At 35.6% G+C, this 24,269-nt stretch overlaps 1 protein-coding gene across 1 annotated transcript; it reads left to right on the top strand.

Moving 5' to 3' along the window:
• The first annotated feature begins 336 nt into the window (after positions 1-336).
• Rgs21 (regulator of G protein signaling 21) lies at positions 337-24,269 on the top strand. The gene is made up of 4 exons (XM_032915542.1): positions 337-355; positions 4,270-4,346; positions 7,520-7,686; positions 24,066-24,269. The coding sequence occupies exons 1-4, from the start codon at positions 345-347 to the stop codon at positions 24,267-24,269; spliced, it is 459 nt and encodes a 152-aa protein (XP_032771433.1). The 5' UTR covers positions 337-344.

Genomic DNA, 24,269 nt, shown 5'->3' with positions numbered 1-24,269 from the left:
AGAATAATAATTCTCATAGGAATGGATGCATAGGAAATTTAGCAAATAAACTAGCAGAATTATTATTCTAATGGAAGAGGTTTTTTTTTTATGCCTGACTCAAGAAATGCCACATTTGTTCAAAGAATTATGTGTTCCTTAGAAGTTAAACTGTTTTGATGAGAGAGAACTTAACAAAATGATAAAAGCTGAGATTAGCAAGACTTAAAAAATGCCAGCGTGGAATCCAGGGACAGGTATTTGCATACTAATTGTAATATTCCTGCTGTCATGTACCTTCAGCTTGAAGATCAGTCAGAAAGAGAAACGGCATCATCTGTGACAGGCAGACAGTGGGACGCGAAATGCCAGTGAAGTGAGTTGCTGTTTAAAGCTCTTTTTATCTCAGAAGATGTATACATGAAACTCTCGAGTCTTCAGTAGTCTAGATGACTCGCTGCCTTCATTTATGATAAAAAAAACTTGTTCATTGTTCTTTTTCACCATAACTTTATCTTATTTTTTACCTTTCTCTATTGATGTTTTGCTTTTCTAAAATATGTCCACAATGCACGGCTTGCTTTGGTTCTAAATTCTCTGTTCGATGGTTTAAAAAAAAAACTAAAGTCAACAGAAAGTTGATCTTTCTTTTCATCCTGTTTTTCAAAGCAGTGAGTTAGAGATACATATATGATCTTCTTAAGACGTAGTCATTATCACAGTGCTTATTAAGAAACTTTTACATGGATCTTCAGCGCTGGGTGAGGAAGCAGCTGTCGCTTCCTCAGGCACATGAACTCCTTGCTTGAGTTTTCCATTCTCCAGCACACTGCTAATTGAGTGTGAACAGCTCAGTTGTTGGATTCCACATTTTTTAATGCAATACAACTGGTTCTAGCTGGCTCAATTAGCAAGATAACTGGTAGCTTTCACGCAGTTCCCATCTGGACTGGCTCTTCTCTGGACATATAATATGAGTACTGCCGGCCTTGATGGCACTTGCTTAATGAAGAAAACAGACAGGAAATCAGCCAAAACCCCATGAAATACTAAGTGCAATTTTGGCTCCAGATACACAGTGAATTTTCTGGCAAATCATACACACATGGAAAGTTACCCTGATTAAAGCACCAGAATTTTAGAAAGTCACCCCTCCCCTCTCTCTCTCTTCCCTGTGCGTGCACACGTGAGAACACACACACACACACACACACACACACACACACACACACACACACACACAGAGGAAAAGAAAGAACCACATATACCTCCACTGAGGTTATAATTAAGACACAAATAAAATGAAAAGCACAAAAATAATAATGACCATTTATTTCAGGTAACACAAATTAAAAAAAAAATCAATGAAGCCTCTACAGTTTTAAATTAGCTGCCATTTCCTTATTCTCCAATTTTTATTTAATGAATTTTATTAGTATTTCTATAGCTGCATTTTATAGAACACATGCTTGTGTTTCTCATGCACATCTAACCTAAGAAATTTTCCACATTTATTTTATAATTTAAAAGCTATAAGCATATAGTGCATAAATTTTCTGTTGAGTGATTAATTGTTACAATGTAACTATTGTATAAAATATCTGGGGGATTTGTGTGTTATTCTACCGCAGGAAACCTAATGCATGTGTCCCATAAAGAGGACATATGTGTTAACTTATGTTTTGGGGGAAAATTTTTGAGAAAAGGGTCCTAAGCAGGCTTGAGTTTAAATATTAACTTTACCCACTACCATCTGACTGATACTGTATAAGTCACTAGCATTTCTAGTCCATTTAGTCACTGGTAACAGGTACACTCAATACACTAATATTGTCACTGTTAACTGATGAAAGACATGTGACATGCTGAATGCGATCCAGAGGACATTGTAAGCATCCAAGGCACAGTTGTACTTTTTAGTGTTCTGAAAAATATTAGTTCATTTATTGATACCAAAACTTGTCCTTCCAAAGAATACAAGCACATAAGAAACCTGAATTAAACATTTTTAATAATAGGAGATAGTATTTTTTAAAACAGCTACTCTGTACTTAATTTCTAAGTAGGAAGCACTCCACTTCATCCAGCTCTAACAGTATAATAAATATTCAGAACTGAATCTTGTAGGTGAAAAACAGGTCAGAAAAGTGAGCAATCCGGGAATCTTCTAAAACCACAGGGGTATCCCTTCTGAGAGCTGAAAAGCAGCTTACCCCTTTAGAGCAAAGTCAACATTTCCTGACCTGAATTTATAGTAGGACACTGTAGCAACTTTAATTGTAGGATGTCTAATATTCTGTGTGTATATCTACAGAATACAGAGCACTTTTAAGTACAGCTCTGTAATTCAAAATAACATTCTTCCTTTTGTTCTTAACTCCACGTTCACTTCCGGACTTCTTTTCTTCCCGTTTTTCCTGTTTTCACACAATGATGAAATTAGGAAAGGCCATTGCTTATGGACACGCCTCCAAGCGCAGACTCTCTCTGGCTCTACCAAAAGGCTCCTAGTGGTGCAGTCTTTGCCAATCACTTCCCTCAGGAATGACAGTAAGGCCTGGCTGTTCTGTGGCCCTCCAGGCATCTTGCCACACTCTATCTCTGCTTCCTCTGCCCATAGCACTGAAGGATGTTCCCCCTGAACCATTTACCTGCTCGTTTTAGTGAGCTTTTTCATTGCATTCTTCCAGCATCCTGAAAGCCAAATCTCATTTCCGTCAGTCTTATACCAACCACTGTCTGGATTTTGAGCACTAACTTCTTGGCTTAGCCATATTCTTCTGGGTGCTGGAAAATAACTACTTTTATTCCTTATTAAAGAACCCACATAGAAACGGAGAAGTAGATATTTATGCTAGAATGGATTTGCTATTTCTCTGTTTCTGATAGCTACTTCTCGTTCCAAAGGATATCCTGTTTGTCCAAGCTCCTTTTTGTCCTATGCATTAGAATATACTCTGCACTGATTGAGATTCATATAATTTAAATATTGTATCAACTACTACATTTCAGTCTGCAAAAACTATTTTTATACAAGTGCAATTTAAATGACCTTTATGATTACTTTAGAATTCCACCAAAAGAGTATGAGAGTTGTGTAATACAACATAGTCATAGTGAAGTAACAGCTTAAATATACAGAAGCACTTCAGTGTGAAATTAAATCTAGGATTAAGACTAATACTTAATTTATTAACAATGAAAAATAAACAATGCAAATCTTTTTTATTTGTCCATTTCGATGAGAGAATACCATTGCAAAAGTCTCCTAAACAAACTGTGCCTTCCAGTGTTAAGTTAAAGGAAAAATGGAGGTCTGAAATCTCTCACTGGGACAGGAAATTTGAGCTAGAAAACGTTAGTAAGAGAGGAGAGAGAACTGAATTCCCAGGAGCCTTTCCTCGATTCTCTTATTCTATAAAAATACAACTAATATTAAAACAGTGGTGAAGCACAGTCAATCCTTTAAAAAGCATATAAAATCTACAGTAAATTACAAGCAATAAGACATAAAAACATAATAAGCGCTTCACAAAACCATATTTAGGATTGTCAATACGCAATGCAACAGTACGGTATGCAATGCAACATTTATAAGGATGACTGGAAGTGAGACCGTCTCTATTTATTGTCAATTGTTTAAATATATGATTTAGTTAGCCGTCCCCTTTCTGTCTGTACATCGCAACTACATAATCGAATTCTTTGGCTAAAGTGGCTTCCTGTGGATAGGTGCTTGTTTCATCAGGATTTTTATCTATTAAAAGCATAATACATATACATGGTATATTTGTATCTTACAAGGTTTATATCTTAAAGCTGATTTATTATTTTACATAATATCCCCCAATGTATACCTTCTTCAGAAAACTTTAGCCCAAACATTTTTAAGTTTGTATGCTCAAGAAAATTAAAAAATCATTCATTCATTTTGATTGCTATCAGAAAAAAATTTTGATTAGAACACAGTGACACACAATTAGCAATATAGATGGGAAAATTTGTAATTGCTTCAGAGAACCAATATTTTTCTGATGCCATTAGTAAAACATCATTATTTACAAATATTAACACTGTTGGCTAGATAGATAAATAATTTCCTGATATCAAATTATATTCCACATCATGCTGCTGTTACTGTCCATATTGGAAACTACCATGTGATTTTTGTTGACATTTTCCTGTTTCATCAGTGGCTAATTTTAATGATGTAATTTAAAAAATCCTTTCAGCTCAAATATTACTATAATTTTTCAAAGAAAAAGATCACAATGCTATTGTCAAGGGTAGATGCTGTTTCTACAGGTCTCCAACGACGGAAACACTGGCATGGTCTGAAAATATGGACTCGCTCTTAGCTAACCAAGGTAAGATTCAAGCCAATAGTGCATTTTAAACAATTCATTAAACCTGTAAAATGACAAATATTAAATAAAGTATGATATTGATCAGCATTTCAGGCATAAATTTTAAGATCTTGGAGTCAAAATAGATTTAGTTTAGCCAAAATTAAGTTGGTCAAAAGTTCAAATATGTATACAAGGGAAATTAATTATAAATTAAAATCAAGCAAGAAGCTTTCCATTATTTTAGCCTATAATTACATGAATTTGATCATTGCTTGCCATTAAGAAGAACTTGAAAGAAATGTGCAAATTATCAACAACAGGAATTTAATTTAACCACTTCTTCAATCTCAGAAAGTTATTAGTATGTTTAAAATAAATGGTCTTCATTTTCAATATGAAAAACATTGTTTTATTAATGATGCGTGTTTATATCTAAAAGCATGGTTCAATGTGGCAATTGTGAGCAATTATATATAAAATACTCTAAAATTGACATCCATTTTTATACACGAAATAGTCACAAACTTTCCCACAATTCCTGTTTGTCTTATAAACAGTTTGCTTCACAGTACATCCATCCTGAGAGGAAGAGGCAGGACTATAGAGATTATACAGAACATATTTATAGTATCCATTTTATTAACCAAATGATGTTTCTGTTTTAAACAAATAAAGTATCAGAAAAACATAAAATAATGAAGCTGGGCACATTCTGCATTGCTGTCTGTTCATCTTGAAGTTAGATCAAATTAAATGCATTAAGATACTCTGAATGCTTTACTTTTATTGGCTAAGTCCTAAATCAATCCACCTACTAGCTCAAGTACAACTAAAGACATTCATTGAAAATGCTGTGGATATGAAATAGCTCTCTCTATGTTAGAATGGGACCTTTCTTATGTTCTTCAGTGTGTAACCAAAGGATTAAGTGAAGTTTGGTAAGCGACTCTTGAAGTTCATCTACTGGTTGGCATGTACCTGCTTTCTCCACTGCAGAGGAAATGATTTCTGTTCAACAGCCACGCAGACCAGAAGTGAGGAGGCCCTGAGATGGAGGCAATTGCACTCACATAACCCTCTCTGGGCATTTACTCGCATAAAAAACCAAAGTCAGTGGAACATTGCATAGAGGACAAAGCTTTATGACCTGAAAGTTAATTGTTGATTTTGTTATTTGGGTGCAAATTAAGGTGGGGAAGGAAGCATTATTCAGAGTAGGCCTTTCTAGAAACTAAAGAGAAGCAGAAAATGGGGTCATTTCTTGTTTTCTAATGTCCATATCTCTATGTCCATACATTTATAAAATCCTTGAGGAGAAGAGCATGATATGCCCAAGTGACACCCACAATATTATCACTCAAGAATAGAAGTATTGGGGTTGGGGATTTAGCTCAGTGGTAGAGCGCTTGTCTAGCAAGCGCAAGGCCCTGGGTTCAGTCCCCTGCTCAAAAAAAAAATATATAGAAGTATTACTTCTTTATTAATGAATATTTTATCTTGTATGTTTAGAGTTCAAAAATCAAGTTCAATAATGTTTGGATTATTTTCAGAGAAATTTTACCTTTTTACTACAAATTCAAAAATCTAAATTTGTGACAGATAAGCTTTTTACACAGTTAATTAATTTTCATATGATTAATAGTAATTAATAAAAACAACCACATTCTCTTACATTTATTTAAAGAATTTTAATTAGTATCTGACATTTTTCATAAGGAAATTTCATTTTTACATTACTTCATGTAAGAAAGATATCATGCCACTTTTATGCAGTGTTTTAGATACTTGAGATTTTTGTCCTAGAAGGCTTAATTTTATATTTTTCTTACTAAATTTCACTTCTGTTTCCCACCTGCAGTAACCTATAAAAAATTGACAACTCCCATTCCTTTCATATTTTCGTCTATTTCTAGTCAATTTTTCAACTCCCTGAATTTTCATAAGCTTACTTCTTCCAGATGATGAGACAAGAGGGGATAACTCTCTCAGCCTGCACTGGGAAAACAAGTGCTCAGAGCATAATCGCGGGTGTTTCCAGAAGGTGAATTCCTCAGTGACAAAATCCCGAAGAACATGTTCCTAATCCAATATATAACTTCAATTTACAAGCATATCTTTCCAAATACAAATGAAAAAGCTAAGTACTAGGACTTTAAGATACCAGAAGAGCACAGTCAAAATAGGATATCTGAACATAATCTTTCTAACATGGCATGTAGCTATTGTCATACTCTCAAACATATGTAGTAGAAAACACTGGGCAAGACTCGCCTTTTCAAAATAGCTGTGGATATTTCACAAAAGAACTCTACAAGGCACATTTTATGAGGACTACTGCAAAACAGAAGTCTAGGCAGCAATTTTAAATACATTAATATTTAGTGCTGCATATTTGAGTGCATTGTGATAATGTGTGTTTGTATGTGGTAGGGATTGAGACATGTGGTGTTCTAAGTAAAGGTGGAACTGGGATTATTTTTTTTATAAATCCATATCCTGGTCAAGTTAAAAAGAATGGAGCCTGCAGATAAGTGAGCCCTACTTCAAAGTCGACAGAGAAATATATGTTCACAAGAAAATATGATCATTGTGGCATCTCCCATTGAGTACATTGCTTAAAGCAACATTTGGAAAAAATCCCCCTTTCTTGACTTTCAGAATTAAAATTGTCAAAGGAAGAGTAGAATAAAGACTCAGTCCCAAATACATTGCCAGTTACTTTCTTGGTTTAAGATCATATTTGTCCAATATAGTTAACACATTGTGTCTAATCTTTGTGCCCAAATCAACATATCCTATTCCCTCAGTTTCAAATTATATCCCAAATGCTTATATCAAAAAATCTTCTTATCCTAGTTAATATAACATAGTTAACTTGAGCTAAGAAGATCAAGTTAGTGCCAAGGTACTAGTCACCAAGACATTCTTAAAAATAAGTCAGATCTAGAAATACAAAATATGTATTTTGTTAATAAAATTAATTTTAAAAATAAAAATGAAAATATTTTGGACTTATGATTACTCACAAAAATTAAGTTTTCTAATTTGAAAATGGTAAATACCACATTGTCTGGATGATAAATATATGCCAGTAGTTGTTATATCAATAAATTCTCATTTGATGCAATGAACTTATTTGGGGAATGTTACTATCTTATAGATGACGCAATGCTTTCTTAAATATGTTGTAGCTGGACTGGATGCTTTCCGAACATTTCTAAAATCAGAATTTAGTGAAGAAAATGTTGAGTTCTGGCTTGCCTGTGAAGACTTCAAGAAAACGGAATGTAGAGAAAAGATTGCTACCAAAGCTAAAATGATTTACTCCGAATTCATTGTAGCTGATGCACCAAAAGAGGTGGGTGAGAAATCTCAGAATAATCCAGCTGCATCAGTCAGTGTGTTCACTGTTAGAAATGGAGTTAGCACCATCTAAAGAGTAACCTGATCATTTCCTTTTAAAGATAAGAAATATCATTAGACTCCAATATATAAATATATTCAATGATAGTATAGTTTTAAAAAGTAATACACGTGAAAGGAAACAATCTTACCACTGGAATATCACCAGTTTTCATTTTTAATTTCTTAGAAGTCTCCCTTATAGAATGTAATAATGTTCTATATTCCAAAATGGGGTGTGAAACTCTTGTGTGAAAATGAGCCAGATATCTTTTTAAGAAGTGATTAAGTGGGTTGGGGATTTAGCTCAGTGGTAGGCGCTTACCTAGGGCTTTAAGGCCCTAGGTTCGGGGTCCCCAGCTCCAAAAAAAAAAAAAAAGAACCAAAAAAAAAAAAAAAAGTGATTAAATTCCCTTGTATACCACTTAAGTATCATCAAAATACAAAGCATCTGAAGGGAGAATGTAAAAGTAACTTGTTCACCTGATGTTATTATCATCTTAGGAATACTGTTGAATAAACTCACCCTTTCTAACCTTCTTGAACTCTGGCTGGCTGATTCAATTCAACTGTTCTGGCTCAAGCTTCTCTATAAAGGGACAAATTCAATCTGGTTCATTTTTCTTAGCTTCTCACAGAATTGTTCTGCTTGGCCTTATACTAACTCTGACAACTTGTTCTAATCTTCTGGCTCCTTCTTATTCTCTGGCTTCTGCTGACCTGCACTGTGCTACGTGAACTCACAAACAAATTCAACTCCATTCCATTGCACTCACTGAACGGACTACCAAATGACTGAATTGAACTGCTACAAACTGCACGGATTGAGCTCAACTGACTGAACCGCATTGACTCAAGTCTCTCTTGCTTCTCTGCTCTTAAGTAGTAGACTTTCTTGTCTGTCCTCAAGAGAGTTGGGTATATCCTACCTCTGACTCATTTTTGTCAAATTGTTCTCTGATTTATCACTCTGTCTGACCCTCAGTTAGACGTCACTTCCAAACATGGCTGCTTCCTTTTACAAACTGAGCTTACCTACATTGCTTGGATTAAGAAGTCTAATACCTGCATCTCTTTATTCCAGACAGAGCAGCCATGTTGCGGGATTTAAATTCCTCCGCAGGGAATTCTAGAATGATTCTGATAATATCTCTTGAAATATCATTTATTTTTAATTTTCATTGTGTACACATGTGCATGCTCCTTTGCATGTATGCATAACTATGTATAGATTCACTCAGCTGTGTGTGTATAGGCCAGGCATTAACTTCCAGATATGTTACTATCCAACCATTCATCAAGATTATAATATAATTACATTTCCTAGCCTTTCCCACTCCTCATTCCAAAACCTCCCATATACTCCTCCCTGATATCTTCAAATTCTTGCCTTCCATCTTTCATACATGCCAAAATGGACAGGGAGAAGTCCACAGACCTTACCACTACATGAAGAACTAGAAGTAATCAAAATGGCAGAGAAGAGAGATGGTCTTCCCCAAGAAAGAGTACACCAATTGATTTTCCAGTTTAATTTTTGAGACAAGGTCTCTCATTGTGACTTTTGAGTTTACTGTTTTGGCTAGACTGTCTGCCCAAGTAGCACCCAGAATCTATCTGTCTCCACCCACTCAGCTTTAGGGTTACAATCATGCCCAACCCTACTTGGGGGCTGGAAACCCAAACTCAGACCATTATACTTGGTTAAGAATGTTTTTCACTGAGCCCTTTAATGATATTTCTTACATAGAAAGTTTCATTAGTGTTTGGTTTAATTTTCAGCATAAAGATTGGATACCACATAGTAGAGTATTAATTGTAACCGTTATTTAAATAGTTCACATGTTAAAGTTGATAAAGATACCTTGAAAATATGTAACACGAAGTAAAAATCTCTAAGGAAAGTAGAGGGCAAATGGAAAGCTGTAGTAAACTAGTCATGCCAATGTTTAGCTCATAGCGCCAGTGATCTTTCCTACAAAGGTAAGAAAATCATACACGTGTCGCTAAGAGTTATTATAATTTCTGATTCAACATTAGGATTTGTGCTGAGAGTAAAGTGTCGGTCCTCATAGGTATTGAGTAAGTTAAATAGAATGCAAATATGCTGATTAAAAATCTAGGACACAAAGTTATAGAAAGTTCAACTTTTAGCTGGACATTAATTACTGAAGTTGTTACTAGTTCGGTATAACACTAACAGACACAAGAACTATTGAAGTGTGGCTTGGGATTCACAGGGGGTAGAAAAGAACTTTAACTCATGTAGAGATATTTCAACATTCATTTCCAAGTCACCACCTAAAAATCAATAAATAATTCTGGAAAATTGAAAATGTAGTATTATGGTTTGTCAAGTTGATTAATGTGCCATTTCCTAAAAGTTTGAAAGCAACCCTGAAAAAAAATGTATTTTATTGCAACCTTCATTTCAAAGCCAGTGTTTTCTCTTCCTTACAAATATAATTAGCAGTGGCTACTTCAACATAACAGCAAATATCGTGAAAAAATATAACAAAAATATAATTTTAAAACTACAGCTGAGAGACTGAAGAGATGGCTCAGGGGTAAAGAGCACACAATGCTCTTGCAGAGGATCAGGGTTTAATTCCCAACACCCACAAAACAGAACACAATCTGATATCCTCCTCTGGCATCCAAGGGTTCCAGGCAATATGTGGTACATATTCATATACACAGACAAAAAATCAATACACATGAGTAAAATAAAAATTGAAAATATAAAACAATGCAACTGAAGTCAAAGTTATAATTAACAATTTTGACAAACAGTTGCTTGTTCCCTAACCTTTCCTTCTAAAATAAACATCCTCAGTAATAATTTAGCTACACAATGCAATTACTGTTTCCATATATAAAACTTTTATAGGTGTTAATATTTTACACATCTAATTAACTAAATGAGATACAAATAAATTTATGATCTCTTTTAAAGTAATGGATATATTGTTTCAAAATGACTCTGAAAAACACGACAAAATTCACTGATGTGTGTGTGTGTGTGTGTGTGTGTGTGTGTGTGTGTGTGTGTGTAAAACCACTCTTTGCTATCATTTACCATTAACTCTTTCTAATGCAAATGCCCCAGGGTTACTTGGATGTTTTGTTTTATTTACCAACTAATTTGTCAAATCTTTATTGGCTTTCAATTACATATTAACAATAATATAGCCACTAGTAGGTTTATTTATTAAACAGAATTTTGAGTACTTTTTAAAATAATACATTTAATAAGATAGGAAGAGAGATTGACTTGCAACAAAACTGCACAAATCAAAAGGGATCTTACAATAATAAAACACACTTAAAGTTAATTATTGCCTTAGTAGTACAGAGAGATTATAATCACATCGAAAGGTATAGAATAGATTTCCAGAGTAACTCACTGATTAAGAGACAGATCTTGAAATATAATTCATGTTTTCTGAAAAGAGAAAATGAAGCTAGAGTATTTTCTATTTGGAGACATACTAGAGTTTACCACTGTGGTATAAAAGATTGTGAAGGGGTAGAGCGCTTGCCTAGCAAGCACAAGGCCCTGGGTTCAGTCCCCAGCTCTGAAAAAAAAAACAAAAGAAAAAAAAAGACACAATGGTTTTTGAAAGCAGAAAGTTAATTTTAGAGCAGTTCAGAGGAGACGATTCTCCTTTACTCTACATTCAGCTGATACTCTGCAATTGACTCTAATAAAAAATTAAATTACAACCAAATTTCTTGGCAGAAAGTCCTACACTGAAGCAAAGTGGTAGAGACATGTTGTCTAGGTGTCCACGTAGTCTTCTTTCCTTCCAAACACTCATGTCTTTGGTTTTTAGCTGTAAAAATGCTACTGACTTAATTTAAATTGATTGTTTCTAGACTGTATTAAACTTCATTACTGACCCTTATTTTAACAACTGCACAACTTAGACTAGACATTTTGAATATTTTAGACAACTTTAATTACATATTGCCCTAATTTGTGGAAAGAAATTGAGAGTAGCAAAGAAAAGATGAATGTCACTATTGATTATACTTGGTCATATTTCGGTTTGGACCATTATTACATATTTAGATATTTTGAAGTCAGAATATTAATTGGCTTTGAAAAACCAGTAAATTATAATAGTATCTTAATTTTCACCAATGGTTTTTTTTTTTTTAGATTTCTGCATTTTTTTTATTATTAACCTGACTTATATACATTTTTGAAAAGTTATTCCCTTTCCGGTTTCAGGCAACATCCCCTCCCCCCTCCGTTCTCTATGGGTGTTCCCTCCCCATCCTCCCCCCCCCCCTTGCTGCCCTCCCCCAACAATATAGTTCACTGGGGGTTCAGTCTTAGCAGGACCCAGGGCTTCGCCTTCCACTGGTGCTCTTACTTTGCGACCTATGAGGTCAGAGTCCAGGGTCAGTCCATGTCTAGTCTTTAGGTAGTGGCTTATTCCCTGGAAGCTCTGGTTGCTTGGCAAAATATGGGGTCTAAGCTCTTCCAGTTCTTTCTCTGATTCCTTCAATCCTATTCTCAAATCAGTGGTTGTTTCTCTGTGTTTGCTGTATTCTGGCTGTCTCGGAGAGATCTACATCCGGCTCCTTCGGCCTGCATTTTTGCTTCATCCATCTTGTCTAATTGGATGGCTATGCATGGGACATGTTCTGAATGGGTGTTCTTCTGTGTCTGTTTTAATCTTTGCCTCTCTATTCCTGCCAACTTTAAAGAAGGAGTGAAGCATTCACATTTTGATCATCCGTCTTGAGTTTCATTTGTTCTAGGCATCTAGGGTAATTCAAGCATTTGGGCTAATAGCCACTTATCAATGAGTGCATACCGTGTGTGTTTTTCTGAGATTGGGTTACCTCACTCAGGATGATATTTTCCAGTTCCGACCATTTGCCTATGAATTTCATAAAGTCATTGTTTTTGATAGCTGAGTAATATTCCATTGTGTAGATGTACCACATTTTCTGTATCCATTCCTCTGTTGAAGGGCATCTGGGTTCTTTCCAGCTTCTGGCTATTATAAAAGGCTGCGATGAACATAGTGGAGCACGTGTCTTTTTTATATGTTGGGGCATCTTTTGGGTATATGCCCAAGAGAGGTATAGCTGGATCCTCAGGCAGTTCAGTGTCCAATTTTCTGAGGAACCTCCAGACTGATTTCCAGAATTCACCAATGGTCTTATATGTCATTAATAAGGAAATTATTGGGAGACGGTGAGTTGATTCATCAGTATAAAGTACTTGCAACAGAGTTTGGATCCCAGCATCCTTATGTTAGCTTGAAACCATCTTCTGTTAGCCTAGTTCCAGGGATGTGGTTCCCATATACATATGAAGACAAAACACTTGCATACATAAAATAAAACAAATAAATCTTTTTTTTATAAAAAAATGACAGCAATATTAAGTCTACTGTTATATCCACTAGTACTAGTAGCCAGAGTTCATTCCTATTCTGTAAGATTAGAAAGGTGTTCAGTCAAACCACAATACAGGGTTTATAAATTACATAAATCCAGAGGTATAATCTTCTGTCAGAGGGCATAATAAACTTGCACAAGGTCCTGAGTTCAATTGCTAGATATTGGACTAATTAAACTAATAAGTATTTCCAAGCACAGGTTAATTTTATTACCAACCAAGCAACATTTTCTTATTTTATTGTTTTATTTTATCTTACCGTAAAGTAATTTCATTTAGTGCAATTATAATTACATAATTTCCACCACTTTCTTCTTCTCAACTCCTCTCCTGCCCCCATACTCCCTCTTAAAATCCTCAGTTGTTCTTTAATCATTATTTTTACATATATACATGTATGCACATCCTACCGTGTACCTTTAGTGTTGCTCGTATTTATGTGTGTTTAAAGCTGAACGCTTGAGCCCTTGATGGAGTTACAGAGTCTCATGCCTCCCCTGCCCCTGGGAAAAAAAAACTAATATCCACTGATTAGCTAGGCTTCTTCATCTAAGGGCAGTTCTTTGTGAAATTTCCCCATCCACGTTGGCATGTCAACCAGTGTTGTTATTGGATGCAACTTCCCCTTGTATTGAGAAGGCACTATCTTGCAACAGATGTCCTGTATTCTGTCTCTTACAAACTTTAGTCTGCTGTCCCAGTACTCCCTGAGCCTTACAGTTGGTGCATTATAGTACCCCAGTAAGGAATAAGTATGCCACAGTCATTTATGTTCTGCCTTGTTACCACATGTATGTTTAGATATTATTTTACTGTCAGTTTTCCAATGTGTTGAAATCACTTTGAGAATTACTGTTTAATTTACCAATTTTGATAGCTAACAGTTTACTCCCAAATATAGTCATCTCCAAATATATTCATTTTGTTCATTTCTTAGTTGCCTTCCATTTTATTTATTCTCTGACAGTTATGTGCATATTGCATGCTACACATTATGTTAGTACGTCTAAGAAAAGAGATGATATTGCTTCTTCTGTAGATCAGCTACCCAACTTTTTGGGAAGCCTTGGGATTTAAAGAATTATAGTAGATTTCACAAGCATGATAAAATAGAGTACAGGGAGATAATATAATGGGAAAATCTGAGTCTGGAGATCAGAAAACATGTATCAGAAAGACAAATTAGTACTTGACCAGGATTTGAGGAGAGATGTAAATAAGTGAAAGAAGAAGGTAGGAAGAAAGGACCAGAGAATAAGAGGAACAAGAGTCAAGGGAAGGATCATCCAAACCCTAAGTAGTGACAGCAGCTTGGGGCTGTGTGGGAGGTTGTATAAAACACCCTTCCACATCACCTTGAGTTCTGTACTACCACCTCATCTATCTTCAATTAAAGATCTCTTTAAGATCTCTTTTCATCTCTTTAAAAAATGAGTATCAGAGATAATAGATGACAGAAGACAGATGATAGAGAGAAACAGAGATAATGATAACTACAGAACATGAAATAGTTGCTGAGTGATTTTATGTGGGCTGCCTTGTTTCATCACCACATGTATTTGCTGCATCAGAGAAATGTTAAAAGCATCCACTGTGCAGGAGAATATGACCTGAACTTTAGAGATGCAAGTAAATAAATAAGTAAATAAATAAATAAAAAGAAATCTTAAAAGATGAGCTTCCCACCTACCAGAATCAGTGAGGAATGAGGTCTTCCGCTCATGCTGCTAGCTTTCAAATTCCTTCTCTAGATCTAAGACTCATTTTTAAGTGTTTATGACATAGCCCGGAAGCCTCAATATTTACAGAAAGGCATAAAATGCATAATTAGTCTCATAAAATCTATTTTCATTTCTACAAAACATTTCATTCTTCTTCTTGTATTTGCTCTAATTTCTATGACATCTTGCACTATGAAGTCCAGGCTCAAATATGGTATTAGGAGGCAAAGGGTGACATAAATGTCTTTTCCAATCACACATTTGTTCAAAACAATATATATTTTTCAAATTAAAAATACAAACTTGGTGTGTTCTTTAAACTGCCCTGTAGTCTAGGTTGATGCTGGTAAGATGAATCCGTCTATCTCTTTGCCAGCTCCACTAACAATAAGAAAACATCCCAAGCATGCATATTTAGAAATCTGTGTGCGTCGTGATTTTATGTGTGTCAGCTCCTTTCCCCATAGAAGCTGAAGAGGCATCTGGTTCTTTTTCAATTCCATCTTTGCTTTGACTACTTGTCTAATTAATTAAGGTGCTTTTTAATTCTATTCCCTTTCTTTCTCTTGCCCAATTTAATGTGTTAGCGATGCTTCCCAACTTGTGTCATCTATTTCTGTCACCAAAGCCACTGATAACAAGCAGATACAGTCCTGAGTAGGCACATATTGCTTGCAGATGCCGCAAAAGGCTATGCTTTCTTTAATCGCGACCCCTGTGAATATATTTCGGGATTTTCATTTGCCTTTAATGATGCCAAAAATAAAGTAATACAGGAGGTGTTAGTGGCGATTAAATGGAATTAAGTAACCAAAAACATGATTACAGATGGCTTTGATTTAAATAGTAATTCTTAAGCATTGTTGAGAATGAGGTCTCAGATGCTAAATGCTCAGGTTTGGTAAAGCGTTTTACTTATGCAAGCTTACATCCTTTGCTCAAGGACAATCTCCTGCTACACTCTGCATTCTAAATGGGGAAAGGCCGTCTCATTTGAATTTGGGACCCAAACTGAAAACTTTCCATTCAAGTTACATAGAAGTATATAAAACAAGAGTTTAGAGTTAAAAGAGAGACTAACAGGCAGTCTTTTTTTTCAACTGAAAACATATTTCTTTAATATAACATACTGCTGTGGGTAGCTATAGTGGTACAGTGAAGACCCAAGTCCATTCCCTCCTTCATATATACGTTCACAACACAACGGAGCTTACTCTTTCACAGACATCAAGCGTGACAGGCAGTCTTTAAAATACATTCTTCCTGTGAGAATAATTTCTTGAAAGGTGAAAGAATTCAATACTGCAGGTATACACAGAGAGAGAGAGAGAGAGAGAGAGAGAGAGAGAGAGAGAGAGAGAGAGAGAGAGAAGAGAAATTTGCCTTTTTAACTTTCAGCTAACCAAAATCATGAGCATTAAAATATTCTGGATCTTAAAATAAAAATGTTTTAAAAAAACAGCCACAACATCCATAGAGCTATTTTCTCATTGCTGCAAATTGTTCTTTCCCCCTGTCAACTGTGCAAAAGCTTTTTCAAAAAAATGGCATGATTTAAAAGCCTCAAAATGGTTGTGATAACATAGCAACTTGCATTTCAAAGGATAACAATCTTATGTCCTGCTTTCTTAGACTGCCAGTGGAGTAGTCTGAGTTATAGTGAGATATATATATGATAACCTTTCAAAATATAAGCAAATAAAATGCTATTTCTTGAAACACCTGAAATCTAAGACTACCTATACAAACAATAGCAAATGCTCATTTATATTAATGTGAATTGTTCTATGGTTACTCTCATATAGACAATTTTATATTGTCATTGTGTAATGTATAATAGTTTTATAAATCTGACAATTGAAAGCTGGGTGTTACTTCCCATTCAGAACTTTCACCTGCTGGTGTCCTTTACATTTCTCTTAATGGTATTTCTTGTTTGCCATTGTTTTGACTAGATCATTGTAAGATCTTCTCCTTCTCTAAGAGTCTATATCTAATTGGCTTTGTCTATCATACTTTAGAATTGTCCTCAAAGCCAGCCATTCTTAAGACATGCCCTCAGGTCATAATGATGGATAATAAGTCTTCTTTTCTCTGCCTACTAAATGGGTTTGGAAAATACAAGCTATGTACCTATGACATCCCTCCATAACTACCACCTATTGCTCACCTGTACGATAAGGTTTCTAGATTATCTTCCTCACCTTGCTATTAAGCTCACCCAGAATCAGTGACTACTTAAACACATGTTCACATTATTATCTTACTTCAAATTCTCCTCACCATTCTACAATACATAAAAAGCTGTATAGTGCTACAGGGGCTATTTAACTCAGGTCGTGGCTTTACTCTTTTGAAGCCCAACAGCCTTCTTTCATTAAATCCTCCTATAGGCATGCCCTAGATCTCATATTTCCTACACATGATAATAATTCAAAGCACAGATTCAAATTTCACTTCCTTGGGAGAGACCTGTTTCTAGGAAGCGTTTTTTCCCCCTTTGGGTTGCTTTCTCGAAATCTGTCCTCCTAATGACATCTTGATTTTCTTGCTATCCTCAGATTCTAGCACAGTTCTCTATAACTGTTCACTAAATACTCTAATAAATAGAACTCAGGAAATAGTTTATATAAAATGGCTAGCTTTTAAATATATAGTATTGTTTTCCTAAACAATAATGCAAATAATTGGAATCATCTTACAGGTATATGTAACAGTTAACATTAAAGATCCACATAAACAATTAGCACACTTCTTGAATTCTACTTGAAATTGTTTTCATATTTAAAGACATTTTTATATAACCTTGCAAATTATTTTAGAATTGAATACATTATTCAAAATTTTCAGTCATTGGAAAAGACAGAGTTGCTAAGGAAAATAAAACTAGAAAAAAAATGGGAGAACAAAATCCTGGAAATGTATATCCATTCTACTGATATTTTTGAGAAATGTAGAAAATAAGTAACTAGAAAAATATTGGAAAGATAGCGAATAAAAGACAGGTTAATTCCATCCCTTGAATTGTTGAATGTTTTTGTTATAAGTAATCTGCTTCCTCCGATAATCAAAACTAAACACGTAGCATTAACTACGGATTTTATACCCAAATCTCTTTAAGCATAAACCTAATTTCTTAATGTTTATACACCAAAATTACACACAATAACAAGATAATAACAAAAACATCTTTTCTGTGACACAGGAAGGCTTCGAGGGGCAATACCCATTAAAAAATCAAGCATGCAGAGAAAAAAATGTTATATGAACATACAAGGCAGGAGATTGTGGGAAAACAATTTTAAAAAGATTTATGTGAGATTCACTTTGAACATAGAAAATGTAATGACATGTTTTGGGATATAACCAGGTGTTGCAGGATATTCGATCACATTGTGAACCCCAGGATTGTGCTATTTACTAGAAAAATAAAAATGGCTTCTAATTGTGGCATAACTCACTGTTTAGCACACATATTATTTATCCCAAATAATGAAGGTAAAGTTAGTTTGTAGAGGGAAGCACAAAAGTTTGAAAGTGATGTCTAATTGAGTAGCAGACAAACAGATGATCAGAGAGAGATTTGACAGAATAGGATATGCCCAACTCTTATAAGAGAGAGGAAAGGGAAGTTACTTGAAGGGCCGTGCAGATGGAAAGAGGAGGCAGTTTTAGAGAAACAAAGAATAAGACAGACACATGTGAAGACAGAATGAGGAAGAGAATGAGAAGGAGCCAGAGATCAGACCAGATTGTTAAAGTTATTTTGAGACCACGCACAATTCAGTCAGAGGCCAAGAGAGAAGCCAGATTGAATCGGTCATCTTGGAGAAGAGTTTGAGACAAAACAGCTGCACTGAATCATCCAGACAGAGCTCACAAAGAACTAGAAAGGGTGAACTTATTCATTATTCTCAGAGTCCGAAAACATTCTAGAACAAGATAAGTGTCTGGAGGCTAGAAGCTTCCAGGACTAGGCCTAGATTAGCAGACAGAGACAGTGAGCATCTGAGATGACAATTATATAAGGCAAATAAAACTTACTATTACAACCAGGGACAATTAGGATATTGAAAACAGAGAGTGAGGGACACAGATGTCATGGTAGGAGGGTTCATATACATATCACAGAAAATTATGGACTTCCAGATAAATATTCTTATAAGAAACACTTATGAAATTGATATAGTAATACAGTCCAAAGGATTGAGAGGAAAGGATTTTATAAGAAGTATCATAGAGAAAGGGAAGAGTGTATGTAGTAAGACCTAAACTTTAGGCACAAGACTGAAAATAAAAATAATTCCTGTGAAGCTCTAGGATCAAAGGCACAATTTACTCAGACACACACACACACAGAGAGAGAGAGAGAGAGAGAGAGAGAGAGAGAGAGAGAGAGAGAGAGAGAGAGAGAGAGAGAGAGAGAGAGAGGAGAGGAGACAGACAGACAGACAGACAGAGACCACACTAGACAATGATCAGAAAAGAGAGTCGTCAAAGATAACTCTTCTATGTCAAGCTTGAACAAGTTAAAGAAAAATAATGACATTTATATAAATATGTGGGTGTGATGTTTTTGTCACTGACATTAAGTAGAATTGCCAAGACACATCTTCATACATCTACTGATTATCTCCTGGGAACAAAGATCTATTCATCACTGAGATGTCAATAGCTGAGGGTGGCAGTTCCTTGGAAAGGAGGCAAGCAAGTCGAAATGTTTTTGATAGTAATCTTAATTAACAGTAACGCATTTAAATGAAATTCTTTTTCATTTAGAATGATTTTGAATAAATATCCAACCATTTCTTCACTTGAATATTTACATTATGTATTTATTGGGTCCTTAGCCTTGTGAAGAATGCAAAGAGTGCAACTATCTGACAGATTTTCTGTGACAGAAAACCTTTTGTGAAGTCATCATTTTTTTTAATCCCACAAAGAAAATGTGACTTGAATTTAACCTTTAACACAGAAAGTCTTGTGAAAGACTTATATGAAAAAGTGATTTAGTCAAGCAAGATAATATAAAAAGAAAAACTTCAGAAGCAGCAAACTGTAAAGAAGACCCTGGGAGTTTTAGTTTTGTGGTAATAAACAGTGTACATAGGAGCAGAGAAGATACATCTCAGTGATGGTGCCATTGGCTACAGAGTGGACGTAGAACCAAAGAAATGAGTAACTCAGGACTACATAGCAAGGATCATGAATGCCTAAATCGAGCATGACTGTGATCATGAGAATGGTGTCGGTGACAGAGAAGGTGATGAAAATGACGTGGTAACAGTATACGTGACTACGTAATAGGCACTGATGAGTGCTATTGTCAGTCAAACCTCTTCTGGAGAATGTCTGAATATAATAGGATGAGTTGTTCCACGTATCGTTAGGAGAACACAAATCACTAGTGATGCTGCTGAAGAATTTCTACATCTCTAAGTGAAGAAACAAAGGGAAGAAAGCTTGTATTCACATATTCCTATAATATATTTATTTTTTAAATGGGTTAGCATGGGTATTCACAAAACAAGACAGGTTCCTGATAGTAGTCAGTGTTGTTTCATTCTACTATGAAGAAGGCTAAATTCCGTTTTGTAGCACATAAGACATTTTAGACCTCACTGGGTCTCTCCTTCAAAGCTCACTCACACTTCTCCGACTTCAGTTTCTTCTACATATTACACCCTGGACATCCAAGGAAGATGCTCATTTGAACCTAAAAATCTTTCCTGTATTATCTGCATAAATCTTTCTCCAAATTTTTAGATATCTTACTTTTGTTATTTTAACTATGATTAATCTAATTTCATCAGATATCTTTCCCTAAAATAGAGACAGCATATGGCATATAATAGACACCTCCAATCATGAACTGAAATCAATTAGTGTATTTCTCTGCACGTGTTACTTTTCTTTCTTGTAATGAAGGTATGAGATGAGACTTGTATCCAAGCTTTAGGAATACCTAGCTTGGGCTGATCCTAGAGTATTTCTAACTACCCCTAGGACAAGGCCTAGAAGCTTCTAGCCTCTGTACAGTCTAATCTTCTGCAAGCCCAGACTTTCAAGGCTTTACCTTCCATCCCCACCTGATAACCTAGGCCTGAAATATTTCAGCCTCCGAGACTTACTGCTCAATAAATTCACCTTTTCTAGCTCTTTCTGACCTCTGCCTGGTTGGTTCAGCTCAGCTGTTTTGGCCCAAACTCCTCTCCAAGCTGACTAATTCAAGTTGGATAGTTTTTTGGCCTCTGGTTAAACTGTTCTGCCTGGCCTCATACTAACTTTGGCAATATGTTCTAATTATATAACTCCTTCTCATACAGTGGCTATTCTTTTTTTTGAATATTTATATTTACATTTTAAATGTTATCCCCTTTCCTGGTTTCCCCTCCAGAAACCTGCTATCCCATACCCCCTCTCCCTGCTTCTATAAGGGTGGTGCTCCCCAACCCACCCACCCACTCCCTCTTAACTCCCCGTCCAGACATTCCCCTTCACAGGACCAAAAGCCTCTCCTCCCATAGATGCCCGGCAACGCCATCCTCTGCTACATATGTGGCTGGAGCCATGGCATGGGCTCATCCTGTATACTCTTTGGATGGTGGTTTAGTCCCTGGAAGCTCTGGGGATATGGTTGGTTGATATTGTTGTTTTTCTTATGGCTATTCTTAGTTCACCTATATTTACCTTGTTCTCTTTGTAACCTGGATCCATAGAACTGTCCACGAAAAACTGTCATAAACACATAACACCCATCACACACCACATCATTTTTCTTTCTTGCTACTCTTTTTGTTTGTTTGTTTTAAAATTATTTTTAATTGGATATATTTTTAATTTACACTTCAAGTGTTATCCTCTTTCCCTCTTTCCCCTCCATAAACCCCCATTCCAACCCCCTTCTCCCTTCTTCTATGAGGGTGCTCCCCCACCCACCCACCTACCCCTTCCTGCCACCCCGCCCTGACATTCCCCTATACTGGGGCATCGACTCTTGGCAGGACCAAGGGTCTTTCTTCCCATTGGTGCCCAACAAAGCCATCCTTTGCTATGTATGCAACTGGAGCCATGGGTCTGTCCATGTGAAGTCTTTGGATGATGGTTCAATCCCTGGAAGCTCTGGTTAGTTGATATTGTTGTTCTTATGGGATTGCAAATCCCTTCAGCTCCTTCAATTCTTGCTACTCTAAAGTAGCCTCTCTTGCTCTACTGGTCTCATGTGAGCCAGGTGTATCCTATCTGTGACTCATTCTGTCAAATCTTTTTCTGATTCATCACTTTGCTCTCAATTAAAGATCACTTTCAAGCCTGACTGCTTTCCTCTACAAAGTAACCTTACTTTCATAGATAAGGATTAAAGGTTTATATATACTAGGAGCATGCTGTTATTTCAGTCAGATCATACAGTAGTCCAGGGCATGTCTGCATGCCAGCGGGATCATATTTTTGGGTGTGATCCCTTGCCAAAGCAGCTAGTGCTGGATTAAAACTCTTTTACATTTCACTTCAGTGACATCATCTGGTTCCGACTATAAATAGACTAAAGTAGGAAAACAGAAACTCAGCAGTATCAAGGTTTAAGGTCACCGAGGCATTAGATTTGAAAATGACCATGTGACTTATTATATAAAGAAGGGGCAATAGAAGGTTTGGGGAATGTTTACAGAAGTCTCAACATTTTATGTGGACCTTTGAGGAAGTGCAAAAGGAACTAATCAAAAGAATAAAATCTGAAATCCTCATCAAAGGAAATATAGGAAGCCTAATCATGTACTTTTAATGACGTCTTCAATTTAATTATATTTTATTATTGTTTTCCCTAAACTAATATTAACTAAAATATTTTATAATATTAATTCATTAGAAAATAAAACACTTTAAGGTAAGAGCCCTTATTGTTCACTTTTCTGTCTTGGAAATTGAAACTACAAATTCGATTTTCTTATGCACATAGCAAGTTAGGAGCTGAATTAGACTTAATTGCAGCTCAATGTACCTGTCATTTACCTTCACGTCAATACTGTGTAAGTTATATTTATGAATTTTCTTTTACTAAATCTTTGAAATGTACCACTCTATCAACTTTCACATCTTCTCCTGAGATGTTCTCATTCTATTCCATAAACATCTACTGATTTCTTATTTTGTGGTAGGTATTCAACTAAGTACTAAAAATGATGACAAATGAGATATGGTGCCTGCCTTTGGGGAGCTTACAATAGTAAAATTCAAATACATTTTAGACATCATGAGTATTTTTAGTTTAATTCAGTTGCCTTGAATAAGATTTTGCTGTTGAAATATTCTGAAATATGGATAGAGATGAGCAGGTATCTGCTGAAAATGTTAATGTACATTTCATCGGTTTTTCAGGTGAATGGGTATCACAGTGTAATAGATCATTATTAGTACCTTCTTGGTGTGTTTTTGTTGCGGTTATTGTTGTTGTTGTTGGTGGTGGTGGTGTGTGTGTGTGTGTGTGTGTGTGTGTATAAACAGTTCAACATATGTGCATTTTCAACTGCAGAAGGCATGATGGCAATGTCAAAAAGATATAATTTGTTTCATTTTTGTCAAAGAAACAGAATAGAAGGGAACCCACAAGGTTTACTGAGTATATGGAGAATGAATGAAACACGGTCTAGGATATTATAGCTATTCCTATATACATGCACACTTGGAGTTCAGATCAAAGTTTTAGAAGACAGGCATTTTGAATTATTATGTGTTTTCTTTGCATTTTCCCTTTGCCCTTGTAAAATATTGGGTGGGGTGTGGGGTGGGGACATCCTCTTGGAGACAGTAGTTGAGAGGGAGGAGAAAAATGGGTGTGGAACTGTGGGAGGGTGAACCAGGAGTGAATAGCAACTAGACTGCAAAAAAAATAATAATAATAAAAATCAAAGGAATAAAAACTAAAATAAAATAAAAAACAAAATGGTTGGCCTCCAAAAGAAAAAAGTAAATGTCAGCTTTAGCTGTTGCCTGTCAATGCCACCCACCCCTCTCAAGCTAGAATACATTGTAAAACCAAGAATGTACTCATGGTGTCAAAAAATAAATGACCTTGCTGCTATTTTCCATCAAATAACTGTTTGAAAATTTTTCAGCAGTAAGTATATCTAGTATCCTGATAAGGCATGCATGGTTTGAATCTCACTTAATGACATGAAACCTTGTTTTCTACAGATTAACATTGACTTCAGTACCAGAGACCTCATCTCAAGGAATATTGCTGAACCAACTCCAAAATGCTTTGATGAGGCTCAGAAATTAATCTATAGTCTCATGGCCAAGGATTCCTTCCCTCGTTTTCTAAAGTCAGAAATTTATAAGAAATTGATAAATACCCAACAGGTTGGAAGTCATAAAAGATGGCTGCCTTTCCTGTGA

The sequence above is a fragment of the Rattus rattus genome, chromosome 10 (assembly GCF_011064425.1).
Source record: "Rattus rattus isolate New Zealand chromosome 10, Rrattus_CSIRO_v1, whole genome shotgun sequence".
NCBI lineage: Eukaryota > Metazoa > Chordata > Mammalia > Rodentia > Muridae > Rattus > Rattus rattus.
This window is presented reverse-complemented; position numbering and strand designations above follow the sequence as displayed.

Coding starts and splice junctions, on each gene's coding strand:
- Rgs21 (XM_032915542.1), top strand. Junction 4,347..7,519: donor CTCGCTCTTAGCTAACCAAG/GTAAGATTCAAG, acceptor AATATGTTGTAG/CTGGACTGGATGCTTTCCGA. Junction 7,687..24,065: donor TAGCTGATGCACCAAAAGAG/GTGGGTGAGAAA, acceptor TGTTTTCTACAG/ATTAACATTGACTTCAGTAC.